The sequence below is a fragment of the Macaca mulatta genome, chromosome 12 (genome assembly GCF_049350105.2).
Source record: "Macaca mulatta isolate MMU2019108-1 chromosome 12, T2T-MMU8v2.0, whole genome shotgun sequence".
In the NCBI taxonomy this organism is placed as follows: domain Eukaryota; kingdom Metazoa; phylum Chordata; class Mammalia; order Primates; family Cercopithecidae; genus Macaca; species Macaca mulatta.
The window spans coordinates 64,678,696-64,698,718 of NC_133417.1; the positions used below are offsets into that span (position 1 = coordinate 64,678,696).

Consider the following 20,023-nt stretch of genomic DNA (forward strand, 5'->3'; position numbering starts at 1 on the left):
GAATAAGATGAAGTGACCAAACATATAATCAAAAGGAAAACAAGATGAAGCTAGAAACTGAACCTGAAGTTCACATATTACAAAATCAGCATTAAAGGATTTGAATTAACTTTACCGATAAGCCAAGTCTTGGCAGACATGTACAAGCATTCCTCTCCAAATGTCACATGAAAGCGGTGCCATGGATATCGTGAGCTAAAAGAAAATGACAGATTTGACAACTCGTAATGTAATTAGGTGTTTCATTTTTTTTTCTTTTTACTGTAAGTTATTTTATTTCTAAATTTAATGTTAATACCATCATTCTCTACCCCTTTTTTCTTGATGCTAACATGCAAAAGGGCTTGGTTTCTCTAATTCAGGCAGTTTATGGATTAATGTTCAAACTACTTATAAATAGAAATCCATTTAGTAAAAGGAACTGCTTCTTTTAAGTGATAACTTCACAAAGGTAGAATCAATGATGTCACCTACTAGGTAAAATGATCATCTATTGGCTGCTCGTTAATTCTTATCCACCACTTCTGCCCATCACCAGATATCTGAAAAACAAGCCAAACATCCATGCTTATATGTGCTGAGCTTTCTTGAGGGTTTTGATTCAAATACCTTGTCTTACTGTAATCACTAACCACTATAATTTCTAGACATTCCTTACTTAGATTTCAAAATTATACAAACCAGGACCTTGTGCCAAAGAGTAGTTGAAAACTCTCTGTATATTTACAGATCCTATTGTGGGTACAGGAAACATGGTAGCTGTAATTATGGGCATATATTAGTTAGACTAATACTTTAAGTGGGCATACAGTATCCTATTGCAATTAATTGTAAATTTAAAAATACAGAAATTATTTTTCTTCCCAAAGGCTATTTTGCAAAGTTACTTATTAGTAGAAACAGAAACTCAAGTTAACTGTAAAGTTGACTTTTAGTAAAAAATGTGACAGGGAATTAGAATCATTTATATTATCTACTGATGTTTACCTTATAAAGTGACATTTATTATTAATCTTGTATATTATAAACATAAGCAATTCTACTTAATTTTTCTAACATGAAATAAATTTGGATGTTGTGAGGCAGATCTGACATTAAAGAAAAATTTAACTTTTGTAGATTGTGGCAAAATTTTTGTAATATTTTTAAATGGAATAAATATAAAAATAAGAAATATATTTAAAATAGATTCTTTTAAATTACATTTGCTATTTTGTTTTTGATGGCTTTTAGTCCCGCAAAAGATGTTATAGTAGCAAGAAAGCTGTGATTGCTGGCACAGTACAGGACGGCTTCTTCATAGTTTAGGTGAAGATCAGCAACAAACCAATATTCACTTCCTTCAATTATAAGTGGAGGTCCATGAATTCCAGCACGCTCTAAAGAAGAAGAAGAAAGAGATTAGTGTTATGACTATGCAAAGCAAACTGTGTCCTCTAAGCATGAGTTAATGTTCAGAACTATAAATAGTAATTCAGATTACTAGCCCTCTCTGGCTGGGGCAGTACTGACTACAAGGAACAAGAGATTCCTGAGCCAGTGACTCTGCCATTCCCCTGCACTCACAGGGAAAGAAGAAACCATTCTCATCACCTCATCCCATACCAGTCACTTACCTTCCTTGCCTGGAGAAATTTTGTCTCACTTGAAGATGTACAGAGAAGAAGCTGGCACTTAAATAATTAACTAAATGCATTAGTGACAAGCAGCTTTCATTAAATTTCAGTTTTCTTAACTCACCTGGATTGTACCAGTCTGGTGTTTTTGGAGTACGGCCTGTATGAGGAAGAAAGCAAGTGGCATTAGTACTCAATGACTGATCAGGGTATACCATAAGTAAGGCCTTTAATGTAGCTCAAAAGGACTTGCAGTATTGTTGAGGCTTGTCCATTTCTAGCCAAGCCATTTCATGTTTTGATCACTTTAGTTGTATTTTGTGGGGCCGATGCTAAAGCTGCTTTAGGAGCAATCCAAAAGGCATATCTGTTAAATATTAATGAAGTATTTCTAGCAGTCTTTTACCTTGTGTCACAGAGGTCACAAAAGAAGTGCAGATGGATAAAACATAGCTAAGAATTAGAAAGTAAAAACAAGTAAATAATGATATTGTATGTGTCACACAGAAGCATAAGAAATAGGAACCAAAATAATCATCATTGTAAAGTGAAGTTATTCAGGAACCACTTCTCCATCTAATGAAACAAATAACTATTCTATAAACTTAGGTTGATAGAGTCTATTGTCTTCCAAGATATCCTTGGAAACAACGTACAATGCTCCAATGTTGAATCTTTTGAGAAGATGAGACATAACTGAGAGGAAAATAATAAAAGTCACTGAGGATTCTCAGATGGAAATGGAGGAAATATGGCATGCTACACAGAATTCCGGGTTGGAAGCTGGGCAGGTCAGTGTGCAAATGCCCTTATGCATTTTGCTGCTATGGTATTTCCGATGAATTGCTTAACTCCCTCTGAGCCTTGATTTTCTCCTCTATGAAAACGAGATGGCTACCTGACTCACAGAGAGTGAGGTCACATGTGACGCCCTGGAGGAAGCGGCCAGCACAGGGCCAGGCACAGAGCAGTTCCCCATGGGAGCCTATTTGCTTTCCTCCCCCTTTTCATTCTGGCCACAGATCACATTGGCTTCAAGTCAAAGACATCATTTGCTTAATTTTAGAAATTACAGAGTAAAATAGCTAGTCTTAATTTTGGTGTGGCATGTGAGCCTCAGGCAGGCATCAGAAGACCCGACTCAGAGGACTGCCTGCATAGCCAGCATCTTTAGTCTCTCTGAGCCAATTCGATTCGTATTGGATAATTTCCAACAATAACGTTGCAAGTCAGTTCAAAATGTACATAGTTTCTTGTCTGTAATCTTGTCAAAGGCTTCTGATTATTTGTGTGTGGGGGAGGGAAAGCTATGTCTAACCTTTAAATATCTTTAAATTGTGAGAAAAGTAGGATGCAAGGTGTTTTTTATACAAGATTACAACATGTATGTGTGTATAAGGCATCAAGAAATACAATAAAAATAGCTATGTTTGGGTAATGGCATCATAGGTAATATTCCTAAAAACACTTTTATGAGCCTTATTTTTGACACAGTTTTCTCAATTAAAAAAAGAATATTTAAAAAGTACAAATATCCACTGTGGTTGAGGTTACTTCAAATTTACAGGTTGTCAAAATATCTCTTTTAGGGAAGACAGGATTCATTAGAACCAAGTAATAAAAAGGAAGAGCCAGAGAAGAGGCATGGTGATTTAGGATACATAAGAGGAAAACTTCTTTAAGAAAACCAGAAAATACAGATGAATACAAGTTGAGAAAACTTAGGCTGCTCTAATAACGAAGAAAATATCCAACCAGCTGAATGCATCACATCATAACTTAGAAAGTTATACAGTATAGTCAAAAAAGGTTGAACATAGCATTTAAACCCTGGAGCAAGCAATCATTGATTGCTTCAAGTGATTGAGACAGACTGAGAACAGGAGCTTAGTATTTTATTTTCTTTCTGCATGGGGATCACAGAGGTGGAATTCTTTAGGTTTGTTTGATTAATTGATTTATATTTGCTAAGTGGGTTAATTCCTTTCTCTCTTGTTAAAAGTATATGTTTAAAAATATATATACTCCTCCACATGCCCTTCATACTATTTTCTGTGGTGACTAATTTGCCATTTCTAAGGTTGCCCTTGTTTAAACTCTGGGGTCTGCTCCGCTGCTCAAACAGGAGGTGGGGGTAGCAGCTCCCATCGAGGGCACCTTGGTTGGAACAATGACACTGTCTGTGGAATGCTAACAAATGCCAGAGAGTAATGGGAGGCTTACATTAACACTTCAAAACAGAGACATTGTCCGAATTAATTATGTACAAGTTACTTTTCCACTTGTTTAAAGGATATCCAAACTGGTTTTCCTTTGTCCCTTTTTCGGGTTTAATAAAATAATCAAGAATAACTCAGGCATAATTTATCCTTTAGAAAAACCCATCAACACAACTCTCTCTCTCTCTCTCTTTTACAAATGGTTTGACAGTTTGCCTTTGTGAAAGAGATTCGCTACTACCTGATGTCACATCTGAAGCTCTTTTAACTATTTTAGGGAAAACAGTCTTCTAATAGTCACTTCCATGATGTGAACTTCGGGTTCTTTGACAACTTGTAGGAGGATACACCTTTAGTTTCAACGATCTGTTTACATTCAGTTCAGAGATTTATTTTAAAACCTTCTATGGGTTTTCTGCTAATTAATTTAATATAGCCAATGTCTGCTTAAAAATAATTTGAGGTTGGGTGAGGTGGCTCATGCCTGTAATCCTACCTAGCACTTTGGGAGGCTGAGGCGGGCCAATCACTTGAGGTCAGGAGTTCGAGACCAGCCCAGCCAACATGATGAAACCCTGACTCTACTAAAGATACAAAAATTGGCTAGGTGTGGTCATGGGTGACTGTAGTCCCAGCTATACTGGAGGCTGAGGCAGGAGAATCACTTGAACCTGGGAGGCAGAGGCTGCAGTGAGCCAAGATAACGCCACTGCACTCCAGCCCGGGAGACAGAGTGAGACTCTGTCTTAAAAATAATAATAATAATAATAATAATAATAATTTGAGAATTAAGATCTTCTTGACATTTTTCTTAATATTTCATATTTTCCTGGAAAAAGTGAAGTAAAATGGTATCTACATTTCTCCCCACTCTCCTTTCTGTTACCAAAGGCTATACTATCAATCTAACTGGCTTCTCAAATTTGAATTTATATAAAGTATTAGCAGTTTTGTAGTTCATTGAAAATTGCTTCTAAATTTTACAGGGACCTGCCACATTTTTATTTCTTGACTTCTGCCTTATTATTCCCAAGATTATCTTTATTTTTTCATTTTGCATCAAAATAAAAATTAAAATGATTCTACATTTCTCCTTTTGCTTAAAATAATTTCATCCAAAATCTAATCTCCCTAAATGAACCTTACATTTTATCTTCTATGCAAATTTTTGCATGATCAAGAGTAAGATGTCACCAAATTTCAATAAGCTAGCCTTCTATTGGAAGCCAGAGTCAGGCAGGGGGTGCTCCACATATCAATTGCATCATCATAGGCTTTTAGACCTTAGAATTATAGATCACAATGCTCCCCTAGGTACTTTGAACTAAGCATTCACAATGTTAACATGAGAAGGTTGTGAAAAGTAACAATTACCACTTACCTTTTGGAATTTGGCACACCCATTCAAGTTTTGTATCACAAGCAAAAGGCCTCAAATAAATAAATTCTCTGTCATCATAGAAATGCCAGCCTCTTCGCCATGGCCTATGAAATACCTAAAAGAGGAAAAGTATTGCAGAATATTTTGAAGTTGATACATCCCTTATGGAACACTAAACTGTAAGCCCTATGATCTTGATCTGTATTTTAGCTCTAGCACCTAATATATTTGTTCAATAAATGAACACATGAATGAATGTAATATTTAAACAGTAATACCCTGAGCAAGAGCCTTCAAAGGGGCTAATAAGGGAAATATGTTGTAAGGTCATGTTTATGTCCAAAATGCAAATTTTCTCCCCCACGCCTGACAATTTTGGTTAGGATATTTATTTCAGAGCTATCCAAGCACCAAGCTGTGATCAAATTAGATCAGAGAGTGACATAAAAGTCCAGCCTCAGCGGCTCAGGCTCCTTCTCTGGTGTTACCATGCCATTTCTAGGATTTTGCCCTTCTCCAGGATGGCTCACTACAAATCCAGTTAACAAGTAGGAGAAAAAGGATAGGGGAAGGCATTACTCGGGAGAGCATCCATCACTTCTTGGACTATTTTCTCTCAAGACCAAGTTTGTGGGGGTTCTGTGGCAGGTGAGGTAAGATTTTCCTTACAGAACACTGCCCTGGTTGGGCTTGTTCCTGATGCAGGTTGCATTAATATCTCTTTATTTATTTGGTAGATTTTCAAATCTCTCCATACTTGGCAACTCTATTTCCCTAGAACAGTTTATTGTACCAGTGTTCTCAACACTCCTAAAAATTCCATAAGCTTCTCTGAAGTTCTCACCTTTTCTTATGTTAAATTGGGAATCTATAAAAATGCCATGTATTACACAGTTTATTACTAGAAGAGTTACTTTGAAAATCGTGCTTTCCTGTGGCTTTGAGTTCTTATTTGCCTCAGCCTTCCTGTAACATTTCTGGTCAGCCACCTTGTTCAATCTCTTTCTTGGACTACAAATCAAAGATATTACCTGATGTCTCCTCCATCTTCATCTTTTTTCACTCTATATGTTGGCAGTTCCTCCAAATTCACTTCTTGGCCCTTTTTTTTTTTTAAAAATATACATTTTCCTTTCAACTTAGGACTCTTGATCTCAACTTACCATAGCATACATCTTATAGCTAGCTTGGATTCAAAATATCTAAACTAAAACATACAATTTTCTCCATAAATCAGTACCCTTTCTATTTCTATAAATGCCTAGTCATATAGCATAGTGGTTAAGAGTACCACACCCAGACACACTTGGGTGTAAATCTCAGTTCTTTCAGTTTAAATTTACTCCATGTAAGCTGAAGTAAATTACTCACAGCTCGAATTTCCATGTGAGATGAATATAGTAACAGTGCCTACCTCACAAGATTGCTTATGTGCTGTGTGACATATGTGACATGCTTAGTACAGTGGCTGCCTGATAAAGGAATTAATCAGATCAGTGTTAACTGCTGCCATCATCATCATCACAACCACCATAGACCATCACCATCACCATCATTATTATTGTCTCATAATAGTCTTGTTCTTGCATAAAACTTGTATTTCGCCTGGCAAAGTCCTTACTCAATGGTGTCGTAATTGCTTGTTTACTTGTCTTTATTTTCTACTAGACTTCAGTTTTGTGAAGACAATGGCTATGCCTTGCACCTTGTCACTGTTCTATCCCCCAGTGCCTCACTGACCCCTTGGACTGTTTATGAAATGGATACATGAATGCATTCTGCAAAGGAAGATGCCTAACCGGTCTTTTATGCCTTCCAATCTTACCTGTTGCATGTTGTCATCTGTCTCAAGATGAATCTTCCTCATACCCTCCTTAGTTCATGTGACTCTCCCTACTCAGAAACTTTAAAAAATGCCCTGTTGCCTATCTAGAAGTATAGAAATTCCTGAACGTGGCATCAATCTGATTTCCTAATACTGTTATCAAGGACAGCACCAATGAACACTTCTTGATCTGTATGCTGTTCTCCTCACTGCCCTCTTCCTTCCACTCCCACCTTATTTTATGCCACTTTCTCATACCATCCCCTCATGAGAAAGCCTTACTCTATCCCATCTGTAGAAACTCTATCCATCCTTAAAGTCCCAGTTCAAGTCCTACCTCTTTCTGGAAATGGCCATGGGACTCACTTCCTCCTCTGAATTTCATTAGCCTTCCTCAGCCCACTCATTAGGAGCTTATTACTGCATGGTAATGAGGGAGGTTTTCTTGAATATGAATTTTATCCTCTCAAATGAAGTGTAAGTTAGGCTGCTGAGGGCCAGGCCATGGGTGTGCTTATCTCTCACCACATCTAACATCATGCTCCACACACAAAGACACTCCATGGATCCATTACTTGATTGCATATGATGATGGATTTATGTTTTAAATATGCAGATTTTCCAGCACTGTACTGACCTTGACAGCAGCACAGTCTCTGATGTCATAATCCTGCTGAAACTCATTTGGCATGATAATAGTAGACACCTGAAAAGACAAGAGACGCTTGAGAATTTAAGACTGATGTATAAATATTTGCAATTTAGATGTAATTTAGGCAGCCTTAATCACTCAAGTGTGTTCATATGCCACAGAAAGAAAACTTTTTCATCTCTTTTTTATATCATGATGCTGAATCATGAGAGGACTTAGCAAATGGCATAATGTCATAAGTTTCCAAACAATGGAAGCCACAGTTTCAGAAGTTGAGGTTAATGGTGTATTAAGTTCGCCACTGGAGTCATAGAGAATCAAGCTTGCAAAATGCTTTTCTCAATTTTTTTTTGCACGTGTTGAAATGCTTGTTATTTGATTAACTAATCTCAGGTATGCTCCAATTTAAAAATAAATTCAAGGAGTTTTACATTTAGAAAGAATAAAAAACGAGGTGACACAACTGTAATTTGGAGTAAATATTGAATATCTGAGAATAGTCTTGCTCCTATAACCATTACATTAATATCTCCTTAGGATAATATAAACATGTGGAATAATAGCAAGGATTTTTTAGAGGTTTCTTCAAACAAATAATTTCCTCCAATAAGGATACTTTTGGCCAGGCACAGTGGCTCATGCTGGTAATCCCAGCACTTTTGGAGGCCAAGATTGGCAGATGGCTTGAGCCCAGGAGTTCCAGACCAGCCTGGGCAACATGGTGAAACCCCATCTCTACAAAAAAATACAAAAATTAGCTGGATGTGGTAGCATGTGCCTGTGGTCCCAGCTACCTGAGAGGCTAAGACATGAGGATCAATTGAACCCAGGAGGTTGAGGCTGCAGTGAGTCACAAGGGCAACACCACACTCTAGCCTGGGTGACAGCGAGACTCTCATCCCCACCTAGTCCCCCCAAAAAAAGATATTTTATTTTTTGTATTACTCTTCCATATTTAGATAATAAAAAGAATAGCTTCTCACTATAAAAATGAAAATAAATAGCATAAAGAGAAAGCTTTGAAAACAATCACTTGTGGCCAGGTGTGGTGGCTCACACCTGTAATCCCAGCACTTTGGGAGGCTGAGATGGGTAGACTGCCTGAGTTCAGGAGTTTGAGACCAGCCTGGGCAAAATGGTGAAATCCCGTCTCTACAAAAAAATATAAGAATTAGCTGGGCATGGCTGAGCACGGTAGCTCACGCCTGTAATCCCAGAACTTTGGGGGGCAGAGGCGGGTGGATCACAGGGTCAGGAGTTAGAGACCAGCCTGGCCAATATGGTGAATCCCCGTCTCTACTAAAAAATACAAAAATTAGGCCGGGCGCGGTGGCTCAAGCCTGTAATCCCAGCACTTTGGGAGGCCGAGACGGGCGGATCACGAGGTCAGGAGATCGAGACCATCCTGGCTAACATGGTGAAACCCCGTCTCTACTAAAAATACAAGAAAATTAGCTGGGCGAGGTGGCGGGCGCCTGTAGTCCCAGCTACTCGGGAGGCTGAGGCAGGAGAATGGCGTGAACCCGGGGAGGCGGAGCTTGCAGTGAGCCGAGATCGCGCCACTGCACTCCAGCCTGGGGCACAGAGCAAGACTCCGTCTCAAAAAAAAATACAAAAATTAGCTGGGCGTGGTGGTACACGCCTGTAGTCCCAGCTACTCGGGCAGCTGAGGCAGGAGAATGGCGTGAACCCGGGAGGCAGAGCTTACAGTGAGCCGAGATCACACCACTGCCCTCTAGCCTGGGCAACAGAGCGAGACTCCTCTCAAAAAAAAAAAAAAAAAAAAAAAATTAGCTGGGTGTGATGGTGGGCGCCTGTGGTTTCAGCTACTGGGGAGGCTGAGATGGGAAGATCGCTTGAGCCTGGGAGGTGAATGTTGTAGTGAGTTGAGATCGCACCACTGCACTTCACCCTGGGTGACAGAGTGAGACCCCATTTGAAAAAGAAAAAAATCACTCATACTACCCAAAGATGACTACTATATTTATAGCTTTATTACTTTTTGACTATATATAGAAAGACTATACATATGAGTTTTTAAAAATAAAAAGAAGATTTGTAACTTGTCTTTCCCTTACTGCCTGTATATGACTCTATTTTCATTTGACACATAATTTTAATGGTTGTATGATATGTGAATGTATTTATTTTATTTTTTAAATTGGCAGATAAAAGTATATGCATTTATCATACACAACATGATGTTTTGAAGTATATATACATTGTGGATTGACTAAACTTAGCTAATTAACAAATGCATTATTTCACATAGTTATCATTTTTGTGGTGAGAACACTTAACATCCACTTTTAGCATTTTTCAAGAATCTAACATATTATTAACTATAACCAACTTGTTGTACAACAGATCTCTTGAACTTATCCTTCCTATCTAAATGAAATTTTGTATCCTTTGACCAACATCTCCCCAGTCCCCCACCTCATCTGCCCCAGTTCTTGGAAACCACCATTCTACTCTCTAGTTCCATAAGATCCATTTTTTTTTTTTAATTCCACATCTCAGTGACATCACATGGCATTTGTCTTTCTGTGCCTGGCTTTTTTCACTTAACATAATGTCCTCCAGGGTCATCCACATTGTCACAAATGGCAGGATTTCCTTCCCTTTTATGGCTGAGTAGTACTCCATTGTGTACATGTACCACACTTGCTTCATCCATTCATCTGTTGATGGACACTTAGGTTGATTTCATATCTTGGCTATTGTGAATAGTGCTGCAGTCATCCTGTGAGTCTCTTAAACATTCTGATTTCACGTCCTTTGAATATATACCCAGTAGTGGGATTGCTGGATCATGTGGTTAGTTCTATTTTAAATTTTTTTTTTTTTTTTTTGAGACGGAGTCTCGCTCTGTCACCCAGTCTGGAGTGCAGTGGCCGGATCTCAGCTCACTGCAAGCTCCGCCTCCCGGGTTTACGCCATTCCCCTGCCTCAGCCTCCTGAGTAGCTCGGACTACAGGCGCCCGCCACCTCGCCCGGCTAGTTTTTTGTACTTTTTAGTACAGACGGGGTTTCACCGTGTTAGCCAGGATGGTCTCGATCTCCTGACCTCGTGATCCGCCCATCTCGGACTCCCAAAGTGCTGGGATTACAGGCTTGAGCCACCGTGCCCGGCCTATTTTAAATTTTTTAAGGAATCTTCATACTGTTTGCAATAATGTTTGTACTAATTTACATTCCCACCAACAGTGTGCAAAAGTTCCCTCTTCTCTACATCCTCACCAACATGTATCTTTTGTCTTTTTTATAGCAATCATTCTGACAAGTGGGAGGTGATAACTTACTATGGTTTTAATTTGCATTTCCCTGATGATTAGTGATGTTGAGCATTTTTTCATATGACTGTTGGCCATCTGTAAGTCTTCTTTTGAGAAATGTCTGTTCAGTCATTTGGCCATTTTTAAATCAGGTTGTTTTCTTGCTATTGATTTGTTTGAGTTCCTTATCTACAGTCATGCACTGCATAATGGCCTTTCAGTCAACCACAGATGGCCTACATGTATGTTCCTGCCTCCATATGCTTGTGTAGATAGTCTTCCTTGGAAGGTCTATCCTTCCTCCTCTAGGCCAGTCTGAATACTGGCATTCAGATCATGGCTAGAAATAAATGTTAGCCATCCCTTGAAGATGTGTTCCCACAAGATTATATTTTTACTGTACCTGTTCTATGTTGTCATTGTGTTACAAATCCCTACAGGATTCAGTACAGTAACATGTTCTACAAGTTTGTAGCCTAGGAGCAATACAGAGCCTAGATGTGTAGCCTATGTGTAGTAGGCTATACCATCTAGGTTTGTTTAAGTATGTTCTATGTTGTTTGCACAAAACCGCTACCTCACAATGCATTTCTCAGAATGTATCCCATTGTTAAGTGATGCATGACTATATTTTGGATATTAATCTTGTATCAGATATATATATATATATATATATATATATATATATATATATATATATATAGGATTTGCAAATATTTTCTCTTATTCTGCAAATATTTTCTCTTATTCTGTAGGTTTTCTCTTCACTCTGTTGATTGTTTCCTTTATTGTACAGAAGCTTTTTAGTTTGATGTAATCCCATTTGTCTATTTTGGCTTTTGTTGTCTGCGTTTTTGAGTTCATATCCAAAAAAATCATTGTCCAGACCAACGTCATGGAGCTTTCCCCCTATGTTTTCTCCTAGTAGTTTCACAGTTTGGGGCCTTCCATTTAGTACTTCAATGCATTTGGAGTTGATTTTTGTATATGATATGAGATAAGGGCTTAATCTCATTTTTCTGCCTGTGGAAATCCAGTTTTCCCACTATCATTTATAGAAGAGACTGTCCTTTTCCCATTGTGTGTTCTTGGTATCTTTGTTGAAAACCTGTTGGCTATAAATATGTGGATGTATTTTTGGCCTCTCTATTCTGTTCTGTTGGTCTATGTGTCTGTTTTTATGCCAGTACCATGCTGTTTTGGTTACTATAGCTTCGAGGTATATTTTTGAGCTCAGGTAGTGTGGTGGCCTCCAGCTTTATTCTTTTTGCTCAATATTTCTTTGGCTATTCAGGGTCTTTTTTGGTTCCATATAAATTTTAGGTGTGGCTGTATTATTTAACAAACAACTTGTTATTGAAACAGTGCTTCCATACTACCTAAAACAAAAATGTTTTAACTTACTGGTGTACGATCACTCCATTGCCATGATCCTTGTAAATCTGGGCTCCTTTTATTCAAACCAATCCACAGCCAACGCTGGCCACTATGTAAAAAGCAAGTGTTAAAAATACGAGGACAATGCTTGGCAAAAATATTTAGCACTCACATGTCTAAAGTGCGTCACTAATTGAAAAGCACAGTTTCAAGCAACATAAAGAAGTCTTTTGAAACGAAACTAAGTCCTTAATATGGGGTAGCTACATAAAAAGTACCATACTTTTAAAACTACATTTTAAGCTGTTTTCTTCATATGAAAGGCAAAAACCATTCTTTGAATTTTAAGAGGAAAAAAGACTTTTACTGTAGTGCTTGAATATTAAAGAATATTTTCAGATACACTCAAAAGCAACAATGGCATTTCTTTAAAGTGTTTGTCTATAACACTATCAAATAATCTTCTTTAAAATGCAGAACTATTTGGCTAAATTTTTGTTAAACAATAGTTGAAACATAGTTGAGTTCCTACTACCCACCAAGTTTAAAGTAAACAAGAATGTGAGTATTGCTTATGTGCCAAAGAAATACACCAGAAAAATATATTAAGTAATCATTTAAGTGATTATGCTTATCATCTATAAGTATTATACTTTTATGTAAAAGGCATTGAGCTAGGAGCAATGATGACACAGAGAAGTTTAAGACCTACATCTACCCTCAAATGTAATATGAAATAGCGATAAGATATATATGAACAAAAAACTAAAGGCCATTTATGAAAGCTATCAAATGAGTTGTACACATTTTAGATGATACAAAAGTTCAGAGAAAGGAGAGGTCACTGTGGACTGCAGAAAATGAAGAAAGACTTCATGAGGTTGGTAGGACAAAAGATATTCTTCAAGGGATGGTTAACATTTCTTTCTGGACACGATCCGAATGCCAGTAATCAGATTGGCCAAGAGGAAGAAGGGTAGGCCTTCCAAGGAAGACTATCTACACAAGCATATGGAGGCAGGAACATATATCTAAGTAATCTTTCCCCTCAAATACATTTATGCTCTGGCCAGGGATAAATATACAGCATAAGTAGACGTGATATAAGCATAGAAATTTTTCTCTGCCTCTAACTCCATTTGAAAATATTTTCTAAAATTTATTACACTTTTGGGTGACAAATAATAATCCATATAATTTAACCTTTTTTGTTGGCACATATGTATGATCAGTACATGTGTGTATACATATATAAATGTAATATGCCTGTAAGTATAATATAGAATACATTTTAAAGAAGGGGTAGATTTCAAATCTAAAAACAATGCATATTCTCAAGTTCAGCAGAATATATGGAATATATGGAACATATAGCTACGAGTCTACAGAGAAATATCATAAGTTCATTTTAATAAAATGTACTAGTGAATCAAAGGCTGAAACAAAGAATTTTAAACTAATTTCTTATTTTTAAATAAATAATTGCTTTTCTTTATTTCTTACCTTTATTCAACATTCCCTCGTATTTTAACAACAATAAGTACTTTTTCATCTTTTCAACCTCAAGGTTTTTGACTTAATGCAATGGAATATGAATGAGGACTGTCCTGTTTTGGTTTTCATTGTTATACTGTTTTCTTCCACAGAGAAAGATCCACCAATTTGTGGATTTAAGATATATCCAGTGGAGACAATCAAGTCCAGTTTAAATTTAGCAGCTAAAGAGGAATTTGCAGTTTATGCCTTCTGCTCATCAGAGCTCTCTTACAGGCTTCTGAGTGTATCAGACCACCCGAGTGCTGGATTTCTAAACCACAGGGTCTAGACAACTGGCATATACAGCACAGTTAGAGCCAGACGGCTAAAATAGAGAGTCAGTTAAGTATTCTTCCTCATATTTATTTGGGGGAAATAACTTCATTTCTCCCAAATCTTTGCATACTGTATATTTGGGCCTGGGGAATTCGTGTAGAATTTTGTGTTTCCCTAAAGTAAGCCTTAGCTATTTTATCTTCTTTACACAATCCACAATACAACCAGGAAGACAATCAAAGATCATTTGTCACCTGCATTGCAGAGGCTCCCACTGGCAGCCTTTTTAGAGGTTTGTCCTCAACTTTCTAGGCTCCTTAAGCCCTTACCCAGTCTTCTCTCAGCTAATAGCTCCCCTTCCTTCTACTTAGAAACATCTCTGCTTTCAAGCCCATTTCTGGCTCCTTTACTGCATCTCAGAGGACAGTTTCCTAGAGAAGAGTTTGCTCGATTGTCCAAAATTTCTAATCTCTACTACTTTCTGAAACTGAGTTTCATTTGAACACAGAAATTTACAGATTTCAGCTTCATTTTAAAGAACTCTCTAACATGTCATAAATACAGAAAATAATAGCTACGTGTATGTATTTTTTGTGTGTGCGGGATCAGAAGTGGAAAATATTTCCTCAATTGTAACTCATTCCTGGTTTGACCTAGTTGAGCTGTAGGAAGATAAAGGGAAGAAGAAATTGGCTATCACATTAATCATTGCACACTTCCAATGTTAATTTTAGAAAATGTGAAGGAAAAAATTGTACCCGATCATAACCAGGGAATCAAGTCAAACTGAGATTCCCTCTTTCTCTTTACAAATTCCTGGGACTCCAAGCACTAAGTATATGGTTTTAAAACTACTGGGTTATGAAGAGATTGCATAAAAGGTTAATATGTGTAATTGTGTTAAAATTCCTATTCTCAATCAAATTTCCTGCTGCATCTGGTTGCTAAGGAAAACAGTATCTCAGCCATAAGCCCCAATAAATACTATTTGATGAGGGTGCTTATTCTACAAAGCCTTAGATTTATGTCTAAATCCATTCATGCCACATCACAGGAGGCAGTGTACACAGCAGCAATGGCATCGCAAACAAGGCTTTCTTCTCTAATCCTATGGCTATTTCTGCCCTACAATGGCTTTCCCTGTTGGGCTACCATTAGGAGTTGCAAAGATCTTAGAGCCTTAATGATTTGGTGCACCATGAATCTTTTTCCCTGAAATACAAATAGAGATGTGGAACTTAGATTGTGAGAGGTACAGCAGTAATCTGACTTAACTCCTTGGCATGCAATACACAATTTAGGCAATAGATATCTTGCTGAGAAAGGTCAATTCCTGCAATAAAAAGCCAAGGCATCAAGGAGTACGCTTTAGAATCATTTTCTAATATAAATGGGTTTGCTTCCTTCTTTCCTTTAAGCCATAGTTACAATTTTGGTTTTAGAATATGTTCTGTAAGCACAGCACAGGCAAACACTTTCTTTATTATGGAGAAGTTATTAAGCAAACAACGCAGTATGCTTACTATGGCATTGTGTTAGCTGCTAGGATCCAAGTACAAATAAAACACAGTTCCTACGAGTGAAGGGATTATGGAGATTTGTTTTTTCTCTGTGCTGTTCTGTTTTCTAAATTCAATATACATTATTTTTATTAGAAAAAAATTAAACATAGTACATTCTATGGAAAATAGGTTTTGTAAAAGCTATATGTGTAGAGATGTAAGTAAATGGAAAGGGTTTACATTAAGTGTTTACTATGTTTATAATCAGGAGCTAGGATTTGAGGTGATTGCTTCATTATCTGTTTTTATCTTTTCCAAATTTTATATAATGAACTTGTATTAATTTTTTAAAGAAGGGAGTGCTCAACAAGTGTGATTCAAAACAAAGAAACAAATCATAAAAGTTTCCTTTCATGTTTTGTTTCCTGGTGTAATTCATTCTGTATATGGATGCTCTTAATGGTCATTTCTATCACATATGATGTTCCAATGTTTTCTGCTTATTGTTTCTCACAAATATCTACAACCTCATTGCTTAGTACTTATCCACGGCTCTTCGTTCCAGTTAGGGTTACTAACCGCTTGCTTGGAATCTAGACCTTATATCAGCATTTTACTTAAAAATACTTTACCTGGATAGTATGATATTGTCTGTGTCAAGCTTGAAATCTAAGGGCCGTTAAGTTGCCCTGCTTGAAACTTACATGTCAGGAAGTATTGGTGGTGTATTAGAAAGGCCATGCCCCACACATATACACCGTGGAATACTATGCAGTCATAAAAAAGGATGAGTTCGAGTCCTTTGTAGGGACATGGATGAAGCTGGAAACCATCATTCTGAGCAAACTATCACAAGGACAGAAAACCAAACACTGCATGTTCTCACTCATAGGTGGGAACTGAACAATGAGAACACTTGGACACAGTGTGGGGAACATCACACACCGTGACCTGTCATGGGGTGGAGGGATGGGGGAGGGATAGCATTAGGAGAAATACCTAATGTAAATGATGAGCTAATGGGTGCAACAAACCAAATGGCACATGTATACATACGTAACAAACCTGCACATTGTGCACATGTACCCTAGAACCTAAAGTATAATTTTAAAAAATGCACATGTACCCTAGAACCTAAAGTACAATTAAAAAAAAAAAAAAAAAAAAAAGAAAGGCCATGCTCCAGAGGTGGCCATCATGAGGACTTCCATGATCACCAAAGTCACGCTGGAAGCTTTGGTCATGAGCAGAGTGAATGTGAGAACTGGGTTAATGTCGCTGAAATTGGAAGCTTGTTCATCGGCATGATAGTAGGATTGGGCTCTCATTGGTGAAATATAAGTTATTTGAGATGCGGGGATTAGCTAAAATATTTAGAGAAACTCTCACACTTCTCAAGAATATATTAGAATTTTGTGAGGCCACAGCCTGTATCTTAGTAGGGCTTGATTCTAAACAATCCCACATCCAGTCATTGGGTCCTGTGACTGTGACGGCCTGATACTCACTACAATGGGAACAGAATGCTGCCACATCTGCTCAAGTAAACCTGTGCAAGGTGATAGTTAAAACACCAAAAAGGACAGATTGCTGGGATGTTGTCAAGCTTACAAAACAGGTTGTATAAGATGTTTTGTGTCTGCTTCAATAAATGTTTGCATAGCAAACGTCTGTATGTATGGAAAATTTTGGTCTGAATTTTGTATTTGTTATAATCTATTCTCAAGGTTGAGGGAATAGCTAACACTCACCTCAAAAAGAACCCGAGAGTTGGTATTTAGTATATACAAATTACCTTGGGTCAGTCTGCAGTGAAATTTTGTATATTAATTTCTAACACTAGACAATGATGTCTAGAATACCTGAGATTCTATGACAGATGCTTAATAAATAAATATTTATGGAACACAGGTATTGTATTTTACATTAGGTTTCCAGTACACTGTAGTGAAACTACATTCTCTAATGAGAAAAACACAGCAGAAGCTATATTAGAGCAAATCTGGGCCAGGCACTGTGGCTCACATCTGTGATCCCAGCACCTTGGGAGGCCAAGGAAGGTGAATCGCTTGAGCCCAGGAATCTGAGATTAGCCTGAGCAACATGGAAAAACCTGTTTCTACAAAAGAAATACAAACATCAGCTGGGTGTTGTGGCATGTGACTGTAGTCCCAGCTACTTGGGAGGCTGAAGTAGGGGGATTACCTGAGTCTGGGAGGTTGAGGCTACAGTGAGCTGTAATTACACCACTGGACTTGAGTGACAAAACAAGACCCTGTCTCAAAACACAAAACAAAACAAAACAAAAAGCAAATCTGGAAGATATGGAAATTTCCAAAGAAAATATTTTATTCATTTATTTTTTAGAGACAGCATCTCACTCTGTTGCCCAAGCTGGAGTGCAGTGGCACTATCTTGTCTCACTGTATCCTTGAACTCCTGGGCTCAAGTGATCCTCCTGACTCAGCCTCCTGAGTAACCAGGACTACAGGTGTGTGCCACCATGCCCAGCTAATCTTTTGGGTTTTTTTGTTGTTGTTTTTTTATAGAGACAGGGTCTCCCTATGCTGCCCAGGCTGGTCTCGAACTCCTGGTTTCAAGCAGTCCTCTCACCTCAGGCCCCCAAAGTGCTGGGATTACAGGCGTAAGCCACCACACCCAGCCCAAAGAAAAGACTTTAAAAATCGCTCAAAATCTTACTTCCTAGAGATATAATAGCCATTACCCTTTTTGATATATTTTTGAAGTCTAGTTTAAGTGTAAATAGTATACGCTTTACTCTGATAATTTATCTTTTCCTCTGCTTAATATATATAAACATTTACGCATTATAGTATTATTTTTATCTTAATGTGCAGGAGATGAATTTCAAACCAAGATTAACAATAGTGATGATATAGGGATCCTTACCTTTTTCAGACTTTCAGGGAAATGCACTTAACAATGCTTCATCATTAAGTGTGATATGGCTATTAATTTGAACTATTCTTCTATTCTAATAAGAATTTATATATGTTATATTTATTAAATGTAAGTGTATATTTATGTATTAAACCAGGAATGAATAGTGGATTTTACCAGATGCATTTTCAGCACCTATTAAGATGATCACATGACTTGTGATTATTAACTCAATTGCTATTTGAGTACATATGAGACAAGCACATAACATAAGCAAGGGAAGTGGGGACAAGAGGTAATAAATTAGAGACCATGGCAAATTGGAGAGTCAGACCCATTTCTGGAGGCCACCAGCTACTCAGTACTAATTTATTTGTTGCATAATGAAAATGTTGCTAGTTGCTTTAATTTTTAAAATTAAAAAATTTTTTTAAAAATTTAATTTTTAAAGGATTTTTATTAGAATTTCACAATTTTGTAGTATTTTGTGGCCCCTTCCTCCCAGGAAAAGAACATTATAGTCTTAGAGCTGGATAAGTACTAATTGGCAAGTTTTGTTTTAAGTCTCTTTCAAAAGCGCAGACTTTATTATTGAACAAATTTGCAGACTCGCACTTCATCAAAACTGAAAACGGGCTGGGCGTGGTGGCTCATGCTTTCAATCCCAGTACTTTGGAAGGCCGAGGTGGGCGGATCACCTAAGGTCAGAAGTTCGAGACGAGCCTGGCCAACATGGTGAAACTCCTTCCTCTCTGTATATATATGTATATATGCAGGTATATGTGAGTGTGTATAGATATAAATACACACACAGGCACCTTGTTTTTGTTTTTTGTTTGGTTGTGCTTAATGACTTAAGATCAAACTCCTTCCCTGGCAAACAAGGACATTCCAATTTCATATCCAAATCCCATTTTCTAGCTAATTTGTTTTTTTTTTTGAGACGGAGTCTCGCTCTGTCACCCAGGCTGGAGTGCAGTGGCCGGATCTCAGCTCACTGCAAGCTCCGCCTCCCGGGTTCACACCATTCTCCTGCCTCAGCCTCCCGTGTAGCTGGGACTACAGGCGCCCGCCACCTCGCCCGGCTAAGTTTTTGTATTTTTAGTAGAGACGGAGTTTCACTGTGTTAGCCAGGATGGTCTCGATCTCCTGACCTCGTGATCCGCCCGTCTCGGCCTCCCAAAGTGCTGGGATTACAGGCTTGAGCCACCGTGCCCGGCCTCTAGCTAATCTGTATGACTCATTTCTCCTTGACCATATCTGTACGTTCTGGTCTCAGTTCCTTTGCTTATGTTCTGATTTTTTTCTGGCTCCTTCTCCTTCTCCTATCTTGCCTTTTGAAATAATACCTACCTTCCAAGAATCAGCCTTCTTTATGACACTTTTCCTGGTTATACTCCCAGAAACACTCCCTCCCTCCTCTGAATTCCCGAGGCCCTTCCTTGCCTATGTTCTAGATT

At 37.9% G+C, this 20,023-nt stretch overlaps 1 protein-coding gene across 3 annotated transcripts in view; it reads right to left on the reverse strand.

Moving 5' to 3' along the window:
- LY75 (lymphocyte antigen 75) overlaps window positions 1-20,023 on the reverse strand; it is a 94,687-nt gene that overhangs the window by 44,393 nt on the left and 30,271 nt on the right. For all 3 annotated transcript variants that reach the window (XR_013401991.1, XM_001093552.5, XM_077957072.1), the window contains exons 14-20: window positions 12,376-12,457; window positions 7,679-7,747; window positions 5,217-5,331; window positions 1,741-1,776; window positions 1,204-1,379; window positions 475-542; window positions 116-195 (exon numbers count right to left, since the gene is read on the reverse strand). Coding sequence is in view for 2 of the 3 variants with exons in the window: in XM_001093552.5 (XP_001093552.3) it covers window positions 116-195; window positions 475-542; window positions 1,204-1,379; window positions 1,741-1,776; window positions 5,217-5,331; window positions 7,679-7,747; window positions 12,376-12,457 (626 nt within the window). In the remaining variant the exon portion in view is untranslated. The remainder of the gene's footprint in view (window positions 1-115; window positions 196-474; window positions 543-1,203; window positions 1,380-1,740; window positions 1,777-5,216; window positions 5,332-7,678; window positions 7,748-12,375; window positions 12,458-20,023) is intronic.